Genomic DNA, 19,715 nt, shown 5'->3' on the forward strand with positions numbered 1-19,715 from the left:
ACTGCCTCAGCAGGGCTATTAAAAATTTTGTATGTGTGCCAGCAGAATGAAATAACTGAAGCCTAATGATTTTTACAATCCCCCACAGTTCCCGGACTGCAGTTGTCATTGTAACACAAGGGGGCACAATGAGAGAAGGAGACAGAGAGAGACATTAAGGAAGTAGCAGAGCAGATGGAATCACACAATAGTTGTAAAATCATCAAAAGTCAGGCCTTCTCAAATGTTTGCCATTTTTACAGATCCATTTAAAAAAGCAGCATTTTCCAAAGTTGGCAGCAATCGTCTGACTGGTCAAGTGGTCCTAAACATTTCACAATTTTCTCAAAGAACTGTTGAACTGTTGAGAACCACTTAATCAGAGAGACTACACAATTCTTCAGGGTGAAGTCCGTCCTTTGAACTGTTGACTCCATTAACTAAAGAAAAACAGAAGCTAGAATTAGATTCTGAGATCATCTGTTGGTTATGACACAAGTAGACAATCACTGCAACAGGTTGCAAACCCTACTCGCTACAGAATAAATCCAGAAAAACAAGCAGAGGCTTCAGCCACAGTGCTCTGCGTCCGACTGCTCACCTGGAGAAGCTGACTTCATTCCTTGCGATGGTGTTTCCTTGGTGTCATCCTTGCTCAGACTGAGTGACTGCAGTGTTACAGCTCTTATATAGTGTTTTTGGGCTAGGTTCATACAAGCCTCTCATTCAGGCAGGAATGAAACCCATGCTGGTCCAACCGGATGAGCTGGGTTCCACCAGCAAGGAGCAGGAAGGGGCAGCCGCCCTCAAGACAGAGATAGCAAATACCAGCCAGTGCAGGCTGAGAAGTCACATGGACATAAGGAATTTTGTCATCTTTATCTTTTACTTTTGTCTGATTTCTGGTTTAAACTCTAATTTATCTCAATCAGATAATAGGAGCTCACACAGAATGCTGTTAGACAAGCTGCAGTTTGGGTTTGTGCATTTCTCCTGAAGGCCTGGTGCACTAACAATGAATCAAATTGTTATTCAGAACACATTTCTGTAAAGGACACAAAAGAACTCTGCACATTAACAGAAATGACCTCCAACAACTGGGTAGATGTGCACTAATTCATATAGAAAACCATGTCAAATTTGAAATTGCTCGGGAATCTTTAGCCAGCAGCTGTAGTTTCATGTGGGTTTCAGGGTTTGGTGCAACACAGCAGCCATCACAGGAGACAGTGCTTTGAACTAAGATATTTATTTATTGCTTTTTCCATAGCAGACACAGACCACAGGATCATTTTCATACACACTCTTTTACCACTTTTTTTTTTTTTTTTAATTCAACAGTAAGACAATAGCAACACTGAAAAAGAAAGGATACATTTCAAGTGATAGTGATTAAGATGTATTTGCACTTTCAAGTCACATGTAATTCCCTTACAGCTGATAACATTCAAATATGACAAAATGTAACCTGGATTGGTTTAAAGGGTAAATTGTATCAAACCAAGAGTAACACGGTTTAACATCATTTACTCATAGCGCAACAAAGATGAGGAAAACACAAGTCGTCTATTTGTGATCACGGACGCAAAGAACATAGACGACAAAATACACGATGAACACAAAAACTTTGGCAGTTTTAAGGTTCAATTTGGCTCAGACTTGATTTCCCCTTTACATTTCAAAGTGAGATATGCCACTCTTCCAGCTCGACAATCAGCACAAGAAACAGGCTGGATGAGTGTGTAAAGTAATTGCAGGTTTTTGTAGTTCCTGTTTGAGCAGAAGGAAATGAACATCTCGGCTTCAGGGTATACTTTAAACTGAAGTGAACAAGTGCTACAGTCGGATAATATTCCACATAGTAAAAACAGAAACCTTACTTTTAGTACATTACAAGACCCGTTCCACCATCTCACTATAAAAATAAGCACAAAAATAAAATCTGTGAATGTAATTCCAGGTAGTATGAATATATTGCTGTAGAAAGAGACAACCTTACTTTATGAAGTAATGTGCACTGCTCAGAGTTCTTAACTCTTTTGCTATTTTTATTTTTTTCTTCAAAATTAACCTTCGCCAATCATCCTTTACTGTTCAAGAGTTACGGAAGGTTCCAGCATTGACCATGTTAAAACAGCTTCGGTGAAGATCACCCTTAATTCCCTGACTGGACATCATAATAACTGAGTCTGTTGTTCATACATAGTAATAAAAGCATTTGATAAAATCAGCATTTGTTTCCTTATACAGAGATTACTGTGCAACAATGCAACATATACATACATCTAGTGTTGCCCTTTCTAGACTCAAAAGCAATGGTTATAAAATGTTATGCTATATATGGGTTTGGAGGGAAATACTGTTAGTAGTGATGGCTTTAAAAGACATGGAAAAATAAGTGTTTGTGCAGATATTAAAAGTAAAAACAGTAAATGTGAAATTCAACAGGACAGTGAACCGTGTGTAGAACACGGTTTCGGATGAAGTAGAAACAAATGGAGGACGATTCCTGTCGCGTGAGGAAGTGTCAGCTCACGATCCGGACGGACTGGCGGTGAACTCGATCACTCCGCTCTGCCACAGAGACAAAAACAGACGGGATTATTATGGAGCAATGGGGAGGTGAGAGGTGTTTCAGCACTCTCGACTACCAGAGTGCACAAGCACAAATACACACACATGCACACAAACGCACATACTGGTCAGCCTAGAGTAAAGCCAGCTGCATAGATGGTGATCAGATTTTATCTGACCTGCATTTGATGAGAAACCATTGTTTGTTTTTACTGTCTCATATGCTTCGTTTTAATTGCAATTCATTTTAGAAATGTTTTCTTTCCTTTTTTTTCCCCTTATACTCCGTTTCTTCTGTTCAGTCATTTGAAATCTCATGAAAAATAGGTTCATATTTTTTTCTTGTTTATCCTAATATAATACTCACATGCCAATATGCACCTTGAAAGGGCTCTTGTTTCACTGTAATTGTTCCAGCTCTCCATACTTGTGAAGAAACCCCTTCATAGAGCAATGTCAATAAAAAGATCCGGGCGACAAAATGCTTGACTTCTTAACTTCAGCTGAAGCTAATGTGAAGCTTCCACAACATGGAGCTGCAGCAGGTACTTTCATACCAAAAAGCTTTGGAAGATACCCACCTGGAATGCTTCTTACATTCAGTACATTTCTGCAGCCTCACATCAAGTTAGACTACACATTTACACAGAACAAGGACAGAATTTTGTTTTTTCCATCAACATTGTACTGGAGAAGGATCTTTTCACAGCCAGTAGTGAGAAAGGGAACAATTACTACAACCAAGACACCATCACACCTGCAGCACAAACCATTCAGTGTCCATACGGGAACGTCAGCACTGTTTTAAGACAGACGTGAAAAAAATGTGAACCTATCTTTTAATCCGTTTTTACTGTGTATTGTTTGTGTTTTATGTGAAATACAATATGGACAATATGACTCATCCAGGGTACATTGGTATACCTTGCTACTTGGGCAATGCATGCTGGGATACACGACAACTCACAAATCCACAATTCTGACCAGTTTATAAAATGAATGGATGGATGGTAGGCACAAGGTTATGCACGCAGACAAGAAGGGGTGCCAAAGCAGTCATGCTACAGGGATCTCATGCTCAGGATAGGAAATACCCAAATTGGGAAACAAACGCATTCACTACATCTTATTTACCAAATCATCATTTTCATCAAATACCGCCTGAAATTAAACAAGACAAACATGTAATTGAGAAGCAATAATTGACTCAGTGTTACACTAGAATGTATATTAAGTTGAAGCTGTGTTTGTTCGTTATGAAAGAACAGAGATATAAAGCAGCTGGATTGGAAGACAGTGCTTACCTTTCTGCTCATGAGTTGGACTAAAAGAGCCACTACCTCTTCTTTGCCAACAGCCTGGGCCTGTGACAGGTGAAGGATGGATGAGAGGGAGTTTTATTTTTATGAATTTAAAAGTGTTACTAAAGTGGAATATGTCTCCCAAGAACCCACCACTTGAATGGCTGTCTGTCCATCATAGCCTAATGTATTCAGGTCTGCTCCAGCAAGGCTCCAGATCTCCAGGCCCTCCAGGTCACCGCTGGCTGCCATGCTGAGACACAGGAAATGATAGTTATTACAGAAAAGGGATCTGTTTCCTAAAATCGGCATTATAAACACAATCAAATAGACCCTGGGTGAAGGACAGATTGCATGAAGAAACATCAAGGGAAGCGATCACTAATGCTGACTCACTGATGTTTAGGTTTTACTTTGAAAGTGACGTACGCCATTCCTATTGTACCTTACAATAGGTGTGTTTCTGAAACTCTTAATTGGAACAGTCCCGACAAACCCTCACGAGTGTCTCTGAGAGATAAATAACTGGGGCCAGCCAGTGTCGTACACCTGCCGACACTAAAGATGCAGAGCAGATCCAAAACTATGCTGCCAGGTAGCATTCCTACAGTTTGTGTAACAGTGGGACAACTGGTTGTACCTGCGTCAGCTATGTAGGATGGGTCACTGTGCGTGGCTGAGCAACTGAGAAAATTTGTGACTGTATATGTGTGGAGTTGTTTGAAGATGTGCTTTATGTGCGTCTCACCTGCACAGTTCTGTTCCTGCTTCCTCCGACTCGTCTCTGGAGAAGTGGGCCCCGGTCTTTCTCAGCAGCTTCACAACTTCCATGTGCCTAAGTTAGGATAAGACCCGCAATGAGGGGATACAATTATTGCTGTGTATTTAATGTATAAATACTATCAAATTATTAATCAGTTTTGGCCAATTTTAACTGGTAAATCCGTATGAGGAACTGTTAAGAAGCATAACTTAGATATAATGTTGTTTTCAGACATTTTCATTTCATACCGTTGATTCTGAACTTTTCAATTTTCCAACTTTCATTGACAGAGTACAATGTGGCACTGGTTTCAGTTTGGCAAGTAAAAACAAGTTCCTTATCGCCCACAATGAACCACCCTCACAGGAGTCACCTGCAGTGCCATTTGCAAAGACAGGAATACACAACAAAACAAAGGGCCTTAAATTGTTCACCATTCAACTGGTGAGATTATAAATGAGAGCTGAGCTTGGCATGCGTGGAGGTAAGGTACCCAATCAGCCAAATTGAAGCTTAATTGTCAAGAACTATGTAGAGCTACAGCCAAATAAACTATGAAAAAGCCCCAGCAGACTTCCTGTAGAGTGTTAAGAAGCCAGTATCTCTCATATGTGAAACTGGGAGCAGGCTGGTAGGACTGGTTCAGAGGACACTCCCCACATTTGTTCTTTAAACCCTGATTCTCGCTGCTCTCAGCCACTCCTTATATGGACATCAGGCTGTAGTTCACTGAATTGTCAGTGACTTTCAAAGTGCGTCAGACATGCTGACATCCAGGTAGCAACTCAAAACTCCAGTTCTATTACTTAGTCTCATTTTGTTAAATACATTCAGGAAGGGCAAAGAAAGCCGAAGTTTACTGTAGGAAGTGTAACGACAGGTGTAAGCGCTCCAGTGCATCCCTCTACCATCACAAGGGAAACAAGTCTACACTTGCAGCTCCAACCGTTAAAATAGGACAACAGCCATTTGGCACGACACATACAACGTTTTCACCCCGAGGCTCAACATAGCACTTGAACAGAAACATTAAACACAGCTTTTTCCCTGATACACATTTAGAGCAATGTCAATGAATGACACAAATTAAAAATCAGCTATGGTAAAAATAAACACTGTCTAAATTGTCAGATGACAATTAGCCTAATTTGTTTATAATTATTGCCTGGCCTCTAAACTCCATTATGAGTTGCTCCCCTGGTTTCAACCCCCCTCTGTCAGCCGCTGCTCCTTTCCTGTCATTTAAACAGAGCCAGATTTCCTACCCCTCAGCTCATTTAATGAAGTCCCCTCTATAGCAGCTATTAACAACATGTTTTCAAGACACACTCAGATCACTTTGAGGAACAACAATGGTTGCTAATGGCAAAATGGGGGATTTTAAATGCCATGTTTGCAGCTTCATGAATTATATTATTACCTTAATAGACAAGATAAAAACAGACACAACAGCCGTTATTGTTTCAAATAAGGCGAAGTTTACCTGAAGCGTACAGCATTGGATAAAGGTGTATCCCCATAGCGATCTTTAGCATGGACTGTAGCGCCATGACCCAGCAGGTACTGCACCACTTTCAGGTGGCCCTCACAGGCGGCAATATGTAGGGGTGTACGTCCATCGAAGTCACCCAGACCCAAGTTAGTGCCCTTTGACAAAGGAAAACATGAACCCATCAGTGTGTTTCACCTGGTTGTTAAAGGAGAGCATCATCTGAGAAGCCAAAGCCTGACTGAGCTTTTGCCTCTGTGTCAAAGACCTCCATTACTGTCCAAAAAACACATCGAACCAAACTGTTGCACTGGCTAACATGTTCCCTCATTACAATGAGACCATCCCACTTACACTGTCCTGCTGCTGTAAATACTGACTGGTATATAAAACCTGTGGCTGAAAACCAAAAGACTGAGGGAGTACATGGATAATGGTCATTACAAGCAGGGAAAATGTATTAACTTATGACTGCAGGTGTGAATATGGCTCATTTCTCCTACAAGACACAATCACTAAGCTTCGTTAAGTGTCTAACTAAGTGCAAGGATATGAGGTTAAAACTTTAAATCTGCTTTTAAGCGTATGGAAATCTAAGCAGCGACTGCATACCAGTCGAGCCAAATACAAACATGTGCGTGTGACCACGGGCACGACTCCAGGCCGGCCTTCCTAGTCTGGCCTTGTGTTTTGTTTGGCTGTGAGCCTGCATGTTTTTTTACACCCCTCTAATATGGAGAAGTTGGCTCTGGAAATTTGTCAGTGATCCTCATGGTTGACCCTAAAAAACCAAACACGATCAAGATAAGCCGGGTCAAATGCCGCTGTGCTGGCATAAAATTCTAGTGCTAAGCTGTGTTTAGAGTATGACAGCATCCGCCACGTGGAGCTTGGAAGGTTGATGCATCTGTTTATTGTTGAGAATACAGGCTGAGAATAAAGGCTGATAGTCCATAGGACATTATCCTGTGCAACACTTTGCCTGAAACAAACCATGAAAGGGTTATTACTGCCTTGACAAACAATCCAAAAACTGCCCACGTGTGTGGAAGAGACTGTAGTGTTGCTTACCATGTCTTTTAGGGCTTCTATGGCTTCTATGTCTCCAATCTTAGCAGCAGCACATGCCAGTGTAGGAGTCAGGGCATCACGAATGGCCTCCAGCTCCTGGAGACAACACAGGCTTAAATTAAAAAAAAAAAAAAAACTGAACCGCAATTTAAGAGAAAAAAAAAAAAATGAGTGAACTTTACAGTGAGTTGGGTGCTTTGTCAGCAGTTTGGCTAAAATGACAAGTACTGGGCTGTTAGCACTTATAATAGCTGTGTGGTAGTCAGTGCGTTAGCTGCTGGCGCCCTCACCTCCTTGCAGCTGATGCTCAGAGACTTGGCGATGACCTGGATGAAACGGCTGTCGCTCAGACACAGCTTGGCTCCTGCTAAGTCGGCCCTCATTTCACCTCGCAGGTTCTCACCCATCATCTAGACAGAGGCGCACACACAAATAACAAACCTTTAACTTCTCTTATATCTGTTGGTTTCTCTGTGAATGTTCTGTTACTCTAAAAACTGTGTTTTGCTTCAGCTCTGCAGAGAAGAGAGAAGTGTTGAAAGTGAAGTCATTTGTGTATAAAAGACACCGACCTTTTTCTTGGCATCTAGATCAAGCTCCTTCTTGGCCAACACGTAGGACAGCTTTGACAAGGCAGCCTCTGGAGTCATGTCACCACCGGCTATCAGCCCTGCATCCATCAACACCTGAGAAGTCATGGGAGTGTGTGATCTGATTAATTCCCCTCCGTCTAAAATGATTTGAGTCTCTTCTTAATGGGCCAGCCATTCTATCTTTTTATTTGGAAAATGAATCACAAACATACAGAGGTCATGCTGGACTAAAAGGTGACGTGAACTACCTTGCCAGTGGCGTAAGATGCAGACACAGACCCCCTCAGACACTGGGTGCAGTTGATGATGATGACGCCGGAGTCAGTTGCCTTCTTCAGCTCCTCTAGCAGGTCAGGACGGTTATCGGGGGCATTTCCGCTGCCGTATGTCTCCAGCACCACGCCCTCCATGGGCGGCTGCAGGAAAGCTCTTACCTGGACGCACATACAACCACAGTTTAAGATAATAAACACCCACAATTTATGGCTAACTGAACTGGCTGCTCAACTGTGCAGATTCAAATTGAGAAATTAGTATTCCATGTTATTTTTCCTGCAGCCCTTTTCCTTTCACTCCAATGCATGCAACCATCCACTCTCCTAAAAACCCATCTGGTGCCATCGACGCAACCAGTATCTCAGTCACTGGTTGGCTGGCACTTAGAGGCCCTATACCACATCATTAGCCATGGCGTATGACTGGAATGGCAGATGACTGAAATGGCAGGAAGGAGAGTAATTAATCTGAAGGTGTTAGCAAGCATAAAGTCACTTGGCAAGACCAAAGCAGTTACCATAAAATGCGAGGGGAAGGTGACATTAAAAGTGCCAGGTTCAGTCAGTATTTTTTGATGTGATAAGCAGTTTGACAAGAAATGTTTGACGCAGATTACCAATGAAGCTCTCATACAGCAGGGACAGCGGGGCACACGAGAGTCTGGTGTCTAATCAAAACGTGTGCCTCATAAATGCAGTTAAAGGCTGTAAGAAAGTCTTGATAGCCGAGCTGGGCAGCGGGAGCAGATTGAGACAGTAAAGTCACTCTCCCAGCAGCCTCTGCAGGGGGGAGGTGCAGCTAAACGTTACAGTATCTATGACAGTCCTCCCTCTTTACAGGGTGATTGGTCATGGCCCATAACTCCCTCTCATCCCTCTCTGAGCTATGATGGCAGTTTACATGACTGGGAAAGTAATGGAAGACGGTAATAGCGCAATTAAATTAAAGTTAACTATATTTTATTGCAGTTTTGAGCAGTCCGTTATCTTTGAAGAAAATATCTTTAATTACTTAAAACTATTTCATTTCACAACATTTGTGGCTAAAATATTTGCACAATGCTGGTTTTAATGTTAGCCTTTCACCGTCTGACTTTATGTAATGTGGTGCTGATTTGCAATCGTGTATAATATAATAACGACTTGATATCATACACGCAAGATGAAGCGAACCTTAGAATCATGCAAATATCAAGGTAAGTCAAGAAAAGTCATTTGACCAGGGATTTGTTAGTGTGCCACCAAAAGACTTACATTTCAGTTAACTATCAACTAACCTATTAATTATTCTGCTGGGTCAACCAAAGACCGAGGACACCAAGTAACCTCTGGACATTTGGTGAATATGACAAAGACAGAATAAATACCTCTGCTCCAGTGCAGAGGCTGCACCACCTGCATAACAGCATTTCCAAGAAGGACTTACAGTGGCAGCAGTTATTCCTGGGAACAGCCTGAGCAGGCCTACGTTCCGGTTCAGCTCCGTGCTGACTTGAAACTTTGCTGTGGTGTTTGCCTTCCAAACCGTGTCCCAGTTGACTGAGGACAAAGATGGAGAAAAATTATCAAAAACTGGTTACACTCCAGGTTTATTTCTGACATAAAGACAAGCTCATTATACCACCATCTTACTTGTAATATCCACTTCAGCAGTGGCCAGAGGAGCCAAGTTAGGAGAGCAGAATGCATTGAAACTCCCAGCATCCACCTTGGTCACACGATTCCCTCTGTAGAGTTTGTTGTAGAAATACAGGCACACCTGAACCCGAGAGAAAGATAAATTTAACGCATGACACGGCTCAATATCCCTTTAACATGGAAACCTATCTAACCTAACTGTCAATTAAAACTATATCAGTTTGTCCTTAGTGTTCTTCTTTAATGCAGTAAAATTTGTTCTGCACTTCAGTGGTGCATACACAGACATAGTGTAGATAACACTGATCAGTGTTCTTCCTGTTCTGGTAATTGTTGTTCAGTATTGCGAAACACATCTCACTGTCGTTAGAAAGCATTCTCATCGGACAAGTCGTTTAAAAGCGCTTTTGTTACCATTTGAATGCCACAAGTGCTCACACCTGTCTTTGTATAGCACGCTGTATTTTCTCAACCTGTTTACAAATACATAGCTTTATAATAACAAAGGATAACTTCTTTTCCTATATTATTTCATTTATGATTTCATAATTCATTCATCAACCCCACACACAAAAATATTATAGTATTAAAAGAAGGATTTTAAAATAAAGCCACTAGAATGAATCTAATTTATTCTGTCTCACTCTCACATTCCCAAATACATCCACTCTTAACGTCTTCTTCTTTGAGGCAGCTAAATTAAGTACATCTGTATAATAACTGAATACCATGTGTAAGAGCATTTAGGTGCCATCTCTATTTCTTCACCTCAGGAATGACATACTGTCCAGCGATCAGCAGCGCCCCCAGCAGGTTGCCTCTGCCATCATTCCTCATCTCATAGATGGGCACCTAAAGACAGAAAGAGTCTCATCTTCAGAAGACAGTAAAACCTTAAATTGATGCGATGCTGCAATTTTTTTTTTTGTCAGCTCTTACCTGTGCGCCAGTGAGAACAATTGGTTTGCCCAAGTGTTCACACATGAACGACAGGGCAGAGGCTGTGTAAGCCATGGTGTCTGTGCCATGAAGGATCACAAAACCATCATAGTCTTCATAGTTTTTCTGGAGTCAGAAAAGAGGAAAAAAAAAAAAAAAAAAATGCAATTTCAATTTACAACAGCATTTACACCATCACTATTTTTTTTCTCCATATGCTTTATTTTATGAGCTTTCAAAAGCATAGATTATGAGGAATTTATTTTGAAAACCTATCAACGAAATGAATCCAGCAGCAAATACCTCAATGTCCTTTCCAATTTTACCCCAGTCATCCGTGGTCATATTGGAGGAGTCCAGCAAAGGGCTGTACTCAAAGATAGTGTAGACTATCCTCTTATTGTCTTTATTCATCCTGGAAGATAGAAATCATCTATGAGTTTCAGTAATTGTGTACACAAAGTCAATCATCGTATTTATAAAAAACTAAACAACAAACAGCAAACAATATATCAGTGGTTTTAGTTATTTGCAAGTGCAGTTGTTTGCTCCACAACACATTAAGGACACGTGGTTAAACGAATGATTGTTATCTGCAGTGTGACAAATGCTTATGTCTATTCATTGAGCTCATTTAACAAAGTTGGATCAAGTTCTGTTTACATTTGAGAAGTGAGTTTAAAGAAGGATAAGGGAATGCTAAAAACCAAGCTGACTTTATGAGGCGACGCAAAGTCTATTTAGCCAGGCCTTCTGTCTCAGCAGCATGGTGCCAAAACCTGTTTCAGACACAGAGAGACGTTTCTGGAAGCGTACAAGGGAGGGGCATGGTAAGCGTATTGTTAGCGAGAACAGCGCTTTAAAATTAGGTATTTTTCTTTTCCACAATAAAGTACTTATGTTCTGCTGGGACTTATATCTGCGTACTGTAAATTTCCAGTAAGCAAAGCTGAGGGATATAAGGCTGCCAATTTGATATAACTTGAGGGTTATTTGGTGAGTCATTTCAGGTTAGGCCAAAACCCTGAGTTTCTTTTTCATTTCAGTTACAAGGGAGGTTGCTCTCATTTATGTCGCCTCTACATCCGTCCCACAGCCCCACCTGCGACACTCCGTATAAGGCAGCGTGACTGGCTAAACAGCCATGGAAAGATTTTCTTTTTAATCTCCCTTTTAAAAGAAACAGGGTGAAACACCCCCCACATTACCATAGGGCAGCCTCATAACATGGAGATATAAGCTGAATGGAACAGCAGGGGGAAAAGCAGGCAAGCCCCAGTCCACCCAACCAGGGGTCCTACAGACACTCTTCTAATTAGCCTTAAGTCCACACACAACCCTGGAACATATGTTGTTCATAATCTTGAAGCCAGAGTGCCACAAGAAAACACTATTCTAAACACCATTTCATCTATCTGGCAGTGTACCCTAAGGTGTAGCAAAAGCTAAACATTTGCATACCCGTGCTAAGAATCTTCATAGCTTAAGAATAATGAACGTGTGCATGTGTGCGTGTGATGGGGGACTCGGTGTTGAAGAAGACGGGTGGAGGTAGGGTGCAAACGGCCTTGTGGCGTTGCCTCTTAACATCACATGAATAAGGCTTTTCAATAAATCAATAAACTAATTCCCTCCTCAGGAATAAGTGTTCAACATAGGCAAGTAAACTGCATACGATCAACAGTATGCCCATTAGACTTTAAGTTGATATTAACACTGTATAAACTCAAGGATGAGCTAATATCAATTCATGCTGAACATCTAAAAGAATTAACATAAAATTGCATAAAAAACATGCTCACACAGTCATATTAATATAATATTAATATTATGTTAGCAAAGGATTAACATTAATGATAATGAACTAATTGTTAATATTTAAGAGATTTAACAAGCAGTTAATAAAATAACAGTGAGCTGGGGCGTGGAGTAGCTCAGTTGGTTGAGCAGCCGCCCCATGTGCAGAGGCTAAGGCCCTCGCTGCAGTTGGCCCCGGTGAGTCCCGCATCGGACAGCCCTTTGCTCCATGTCATTCCCCCTCTCTCTGCCTCACCATTTCCTGTCTCTCTACTGCACTGTCAATAGAGGCATAAAAAGGCCCCAAAAAAATAACAGTGAGCTTGTGTAGTGGTTGACGGTGTGGACATGTTGTGAGGTTGAGGGCAGTCAAATTGAACAGTGCTCTGAAATCATTTTTTATAAGCCTAACAAACAGATCACAAACTCCTCACACAACCTCAACTTCTAGGAAATTAAAAACCATCTAACATCTGCTGTACGGATTCCTTATCTTTACCATACATCCCGCTCCACCCTGCTGCTCGGCCGCCTGTCACAGCAGCAGTTAAGATGGGGTATGGAAATTTGTGAGTGAATGTATGGCAGAGGCGAACCTGCTATCACTAATGACGACCCTACAGAGACTGTTAATCAGCTGGGGGCCCAGGCACAAGGGGCTCCACCTTCACTGCTCCGCAGCACACGCGCCGGACAATAAGACGACGCAAAACCGAGCATGCAACAGAGCCAATTAACCTTGCTTTTACCAGCAGGCCAACAGCAGCTTCTCACTAACTAAACCTCCAAAAAACATCAGATTATCCCATCTGAGCTAACCCCCTGCTGGACATTGACACCGCTGGCTGGTTGGTGACAGAGTCGACAAGCAGCAAGTGCAGAGTCAGAGACACAAAAATACTTCCAGCACTACACAGCTCTGTGCTCCTTCCAGTATCCTTCCCGGTATTTTCTCCCATTGCCAAAGGCCACGTCGGCATGCATTACGCATCAGGCAAGCACACCCTAACATTTGGTCTACATGAGATGGAGGCGTCAAGTCACTCTCAGGCACAGTGTAGGCACACGCAAGGCTATCAGTACTACAGCACCCGTGAAACTGCGGCTCATGATGGGTTGTTGGCGCCCTGTTAAAGCAACAAAAGCAGTTTAGAGTCATTATAACCATTGCTATTCTTAGGAGGACAGTAAGTAATTTCTGCGCAAACTCTGCTTTTTCAAATATGAAATGGATCTTCTACTGTATGATGACCATTACACCGACTATATTCTGGGGTATAAACTAATATACATGAAGATAAGCTGCAGTTATGATTTAGCCTATGCCACCAACCTGCCTTGCAAAAATGATTTCATTTTCTTTGCAATGGTCTGTGCATACCTATATCAATGTGATTAAGACCTGTTAAGCTGCTCTCAAACACAGGATTAGCTGTCTAGGACAAGAACATCAATTTCAATTTGATACATTGATACCTTACGCTCCACGCTACCATACAAGAGCATATGAGCAGAACGTAACTAACAGTAGTTCTTTCAAATATTGACTACGCAGGGAGGTATTCGAGTGTACTTACGGCAGGACCAGGGTGTCGGGTCCATAATAGTCATACATGCAGGTCTGCTGGGCATATGTCTTATCATGGAGGATGGGCAGCTTCCGCAAGCTCTTTACAAATGCATTGGCTTGTGGTGCAAGCACTGTGAGTTACACAAATAGAAAAAAAAGGGGTTAGGGGAATAGTTCATAGCTTGCTCTCTGTGTGATTACTGTCAATCAGTGATGACTTAGGATAAGAGTAAATAGAATTGACCATTATAACAACAATACACACATCAGTCTCATACTGAACCCTAGTGGCAAATGTAAGAAATGGCATTGTTCCAGGTGTTGAAATTTTGATTCTTATGTACACTGAGTAAATATGTTTTTAAGGTATTGAACAGTTCTGAAATCTATGATAAGAAAGTGGAGAACTGTGAATACAATGGCCACAGCACCACTGCTACTGTGTGCACTCTGAATGAATGTCAGCAGGAATTGTTCATTTCAGTTTAAATGAGAGACAACTCGTGGCAGCTGACAGCCACATGAGCATAAGCCCTGAAGACATCAAGTAAGCTACCTCCAGAAATCATGACAGAAAGACTTAAAGGCTTTGTTAGGAGTAACAGTAAAGGGAAATGCTAATGCAATGTAAACATATATCAAAAGTAGATTTCATGACATGCACTCGCCAAGATATTTTACTTTGAATTTAAGTGCTAAACTGGCAAGCTGAGTGACTGACTGACATGATCATCCCTGGTTAAAAATTGATGATCCATTGGCTTTCAAACATATCACGACAGGGGTGCAAATAGGGTAGCAGACCTACATATCCACATTTAAGCATACTCGTTGAAGAGTGTGTCAGCTCCAGGCCATTTAATCCTATTAATAGAAAAGCCTTTAATAACAATAACATGTTATTATATAGCACTTGTCAAAACAATGTCGCCTCATGAGTTGTGCAAGTACTACAAAGTAAATAAAAAGGATGTTATTTAATACGGGAAGTGAAACGTTGATGGACGGCCTTGGAAATGTCCTGTCTTCGCTTGTACCTGAAGCTGGTTGGACCTTTGAATTATCATGCCTCACTACACGTGCCAGATGTTGCTCAATATCTCACAACAACATCTGGTTATTCATTGAGAGAATCTGTGATGTTGCTCCAGACTGCATCAGGAGGGGCAGCTGTACAGCTTTTCAAACTGTGATTGGCTATCATCTGTAGAAGTGGAGGGAGTAGCTTGTGATCACAACAGCCACATTTTTTTCTTTATTATGTTTTTTTTGCGATTGCTGACAACTTTTAAACTAAAAGTACAAACACATTTTCTACTTTACCCTTTGTTTTCAATTCTACAACACAAACTTGCAAAAACACTACACACTTTTTCTTACATTAGACACTTTGTCCAAGACTTAAATCTTACAATCATTGGGCAAACAATTATTTTTCAAACTGCAAGACACACCTGACCAACATATACACCTAAAAACACTTATGCAGAAAATGAACACCACTCAGTCTGAGCCTTAGTGCTACAGACAGACATCAGGTGAGCTTCTGTGAGAACTTTGCAAACATGGAAGCAGTTAAAATTAGAGTAAGAGGAAGACAGAGAGGAGGTGGAGGACGAAGGCCAGGCCAAAGAAGACCAGGCAATAGACGGACAGAGAGTCCGACCTCAGTCGCTTCACAGTAGCATCCATAATATGGACATTGAGACTGGAGAACAGGTCCTCAACTTTCTAGACTGTACCTTTCAGTTCATCGACACTGTGCTCCAAGTGTTTTGTCTTATTTGGCTTGTGTGTTGATTTTAGTCACATTCTGAAATAAGTGTGTAAGCAATCACAAAAAACATTAAAGCTAAATGTTATGATCATCACTTAATTTATAGTCCATACAATTTGACTCAAAACATCAGGAAGACAGTTTGTTAATGTGTAAAACTAACTGTTGTCTTCAGCTGTGTAGGTAAGCTCTTTGCATGACTATTTTAGCATGTACTTTCATTTTTTCTGGTAAGGCTTGAAGAGCTGATGGTGAAACATCATGTCATATGATGGAGTTTCTAATTACACGTGTGTCCTCAATTTGAATCCACACATAAAGTGATTTACAAAAATGCTATGAGAATTTGGTCTGGCAAGGCTTTACTCCAAGCCTCATGATCATAGCAACATGTAACCCAACCTGCTGGAAGCAAGCCGTGTGCTGTGCTAGCTAAATATCACCCACCAGCTGCCGCAAGGCTAAAGGCTACAGGAGTACATTCCCTTGGTGAAAATAAGGGAAAACTGAGACAATAACAGAACAACCAGAAGAATTTGAAGGTGTCACAGTAGAGGTGAAATCGAGGGTGATTTATTTATTTTCAGCTCATCTGAATACTTACAAACCTAACAAAGGTTTAAAATGTGGGAAAGGACGAGGTGGTCGTGCCAAACAAATAAAAACAATAACACAAAACTAGGCCTGACTAATCCCTGCAACACAAACATAAGCTGTAACTTGTGTATCTTAAAAAAGAAATAACTTCACCAAAATGAATACAAGGGTGGCACCAGACAATAATGGAGACAACACTGGGTCCTGACTGATGAATGATGCCTTTCAACATCATTTTGTCTCTTTTAATGAAAACAAAACAAAACAAAACAAAAAACCTCCAATTAGGTGTGGAAAAATCCAAATTCTGAAAACCTTTATAGATTCAAACTTTAGATGGATAGATAGATAGATAGATAGATAGATAGATAGATAGATAGATAGATAGATAGATAGATAGATAGATAGATACTTTATTTAAGCCCTAAGGAGAATTCATGTAACAAATACTGTAAATAAGGCAGGACGTTGCACAGAGAATTGGTCCAGACCAACCTCAGTCGCGACACGGTAGCATCCATAATATGAACATTGAGAACAGGTCCTCAACTTTTGTAGACTGTACCTTTCAGTACATCAACACTGAAATAAGTGTGTAAGCAATCGCAAAGAACTGTAAAGCTAAATGTTATGATCATCACTTAATTAATAGTCAATACACTTTGTCTCTGAAGACCAGAAAGACAGTTTGTACATGTGTAAAGCAAACTGTTGTAAGCTAGCTTCAGCAGTGTATCTAAGCTCTTTGCAGGACTATTTTAGGATGTACTGGCATGTTGATGTCACGCGAGGCTTTGCTCCAAGCCTCCTGCTCACAACAACATGAGGCAACAACATGCAACCAGCCTGCTAGCAGCAAGCTGTGTGCTGTGCTAGCTAACCTGCCACACGTCAACTACCGCTGGCTACACAGGACAGACAAATAACAGTGCAATTTCTTCACTAAGCCACAGTTACCGTTATCATGAACTGTCATCCCGATGGTTCCTCCGGTGTTGATGACCAGGACTCGCGCCTCGCCGGTGTGTTGAGTCGCCGACTCTATGAGCTCGCTCGAACTGCAGCTCGATAACTTTTTCCTTCGGCACAGTTGATGCTGAGTATTTCGCGTAGAGCTGTCATCCCCTTCTGACGAATATAGTTTAGGTTGTGACAGAGCCCGGGCAAGCGATGTCAGGTTTTGAAGGCTGGAATCTGCCATGATGACTTAAAAGTCAGTGAGCCGGTGCTGAACGTGGAAGCGCTTCTTCAGAATGTACAAAACACGGTGGTCTTCAGTTGTCAGCTGTCAGCAACCTAAGACACGGTGCAGCTTCTCTGGCTTTATGTACAGAAAAGCAGCTTCCGTGGAAATCATGTGGTGCAGCAAACAGGGGGTGGAACCATAGTTTTGATTATATTACGATGCAGCAAAAAGTGCTTGGCTCTTTCTCATCCTTCTGTAGTTTTGCCCTTGAAACGCCGATGGACAGTACCCATTCTGACGTCAGTGAATTGGGCGTGGCCTCAAGTGCCTCAAACTTGATTTTATAATGTACAGCAGTGAACTACTGTGTATTGCATTCACTTGAATAAAAAAAAAAAAAAAAAAACGGTTTTTCTGAGTAATTTATTTTTTGGTCTGTTTTTCGAGGTAATTATTTCTGTTTTTCTGAGTATTTTATTTTTTGGTCTGTTTTTCGAGGTAATTATTTCTGTTTTTCGAGGTAATTTTTTTTTATCGGTTTTTCGAGGTAATTATTTCTGTTTTTCTGAGTATTTTTTTTTCTGTTTTCCAGAGTCATTTTTTTTATGCTTGGTTTTTCGGGGTTATTCTTTTTCTGATTTTCTGAGTAATCTTTTTCTTTTCTGTTTTTCAGGCTAATTTTTTTCTGAGTTTAGAGGGCATTCAATATTGGACACATTCACTCTTTATTGAGAGCTCGATGTAGGCTAATGGAAGCAAACATGACCTGCTTGTTTAGTTTAATCAAGTTTTACTTTGATCTGGGTTTAAGACACTGGGAGATTGTCCTGTCTTTAAGTCATATAGATGGTATTATTATTAGTTTGTCGACCTTGCGCAGGCACCTGAAGACTTTGCGGTTGTTCAGAAGAAAAGCCCATTCAGATCTCCTGGACATAGCAATGTTTCTCTAGGATCAGCTGGACATATATGGCATGCTCCATGGATACAAGATGATGCATTTAAAATGCATTCAGGCTGGCTACGTGGTGACTCAAGAGACGATCAGGAGACTGCTGAAAATATTGGATCCACACGGTGTTCAGCTGAGGCGCCGGAATCGCCTTCGGCGGCGTATGTACAAGAATCCAGGCTCAAACTTTCTGTGGCATGTAGACTCTTATGATAAACTCAAACCGTACGGGATCTGCATCAATGGTGCAATAGATGGATTTTCACGAATGGTGATATGGCTACATGCCTACTCTACAAACAGTGATCCCAGGATAATCGCGCAATACTTTGTAAATGTACTTTATTTATACAGCCCTTTACAACAATCCTTTCGGCGTACCAAAGTGCTTTACAACAGGTAATAAGTGAAGAGATAAATAAATGAAAAACAATTTAAAAAATAATAAAAGAACAATAAGAGCAATAAAATACAACAAAATTGATTAAGATAAGATTGTGAAAAGTGTTGTCATATTACTGGGTATTGAAGGCCATCCTAAATAGGTGGGTTTTTACTTTATTGATGAGGTGTCAGTAAGGAATGGAACTGCTTCCCGAATTCGGTCGGATCTCGCAACCGAGAACTGTTACATTGAACAAATGCAGATGTTCTTGAGGCACGATCATCTGGACAACTTTTCGCACAGATGTTACCTGTATGGATCGAGCAATCACAACCAAAGAATAGAAAACTGGTGGGGCTTTTTAAGGAGGCAACACGCACAGTTTTGGATGAACCTGTTCCAAGATTCAAAAGACTCAGACTCCTTTTCTGGTGACTTCCTGGACAAAAGTCTCATTCAGTTCACATGTCTTGAAATAATAGAGGTAAGCGCTGCAATAGTGACATATTATGTCAGAATAATACTGTGACACCTGCCTGCTTAGTGGTTAAAGTATTCAGATGTTTTACTTCACAGAAAGCAGTACCCTGTGTAGTGGGTTAGAGTGGTACTAATGTCATAGGCCCACTGATATTAGTGAAAAAGAGCTTACTCCATGTAGGCTATATAGGCCTATTCAAAACCTTAATAAAATAAAAGGACAGTATTATCAGAAGTAGGCTACTCTATATATCCGAAGTACTTACAGTATGAAAAGTATTCAATAAAATGTTCACTGTCAGTGTTTTGAAGTTTTCAATTGCATAATACAGTTTATTATTGCAGATGT

The 19,715-nt window shown here is 41.0% G+C and overlaps 1 protein-coding gene across 3 annotated transcripts; it reads right to left on the reverse strand.

The window, feature by feature from the left end:
* Nucleotides 1-1,212: 1,212 nt before the first annotated feature.
* Nucleotides 1,213-17,946, reverse strand: aspg (asparaginase homolog (S. cerevisiae)). 3 transcript variants are annotated; one of them, XM_056394096.1, is made up of 18 exons: nucleotides 17,321-17,943; nucleotides 13,997-14,120; nucleotides 13,511-13,546; nucleotides 10,926-11,037; nucleotides 10,623-10,748; nucleotides 10,452-10,535; nucleotides 9,678-9,804; nucleotides 9,472-9,584; nucleotides 8,019-8,204; nucleotides 7,750-7,863; nucleotides 7,468-7,587; nucleotides 7,178-7,273; nucleotides 6,101-6,264; nucleotides 4,603-4,689; nucleotides 4,008-4,107; nucleotides 3,858-3,917; nucleotides 3,688-3,714; nucleotides 1,213-2,553 (listed from the first exon to the last, which is right to left on the reverse strand). In XM_056394096.1, exons 1-18 carry the CDS (start codon nucleotides 17,562-17,564, stop codon nucleotides 2,512-2,514), a joined length of 1,962 nt encoding a protein of 653 aa, XP_056250071.1. In that variant the 5' UTR covers nucleotides 17,565-17,943; the 3' UTR covers nucleotides 1,213-2,511. The 3 variants fall into 3 exon arrangements, with proteins under 3 accessions (XP_056250071.1, XP_056250072.1, XP_056250073.1); XM_056394097.1 differs by lacking the exon at nucleotides 3,688-3,714 and having other exon boundaries at nucleotides 17,321-17,946; XM_056394098.1 differs by lacking the exon at nucleotides 13,511-13,546 and having other exon boundaries at nucleotides 17,321-17,942.
* Nucleotides 17,947-19,715: the final 1,769 nt, after the last annotated feature.

The sequence above is a fragment of the Seriola aureovittata genome, chromosome 13 (genome assembly GCF_021018895.1).
Source record: "Seriola aureovittata isolate HTS-2021-v1 ecotype China chromosome 13, ASM2101889v1, whole genome shotgun sequence".
NCBI lineage: Eukaryota > Metazoa > Chordata > Actinopteri > Carangiformes > Carangidae > Seriola > Seriola aureovittata.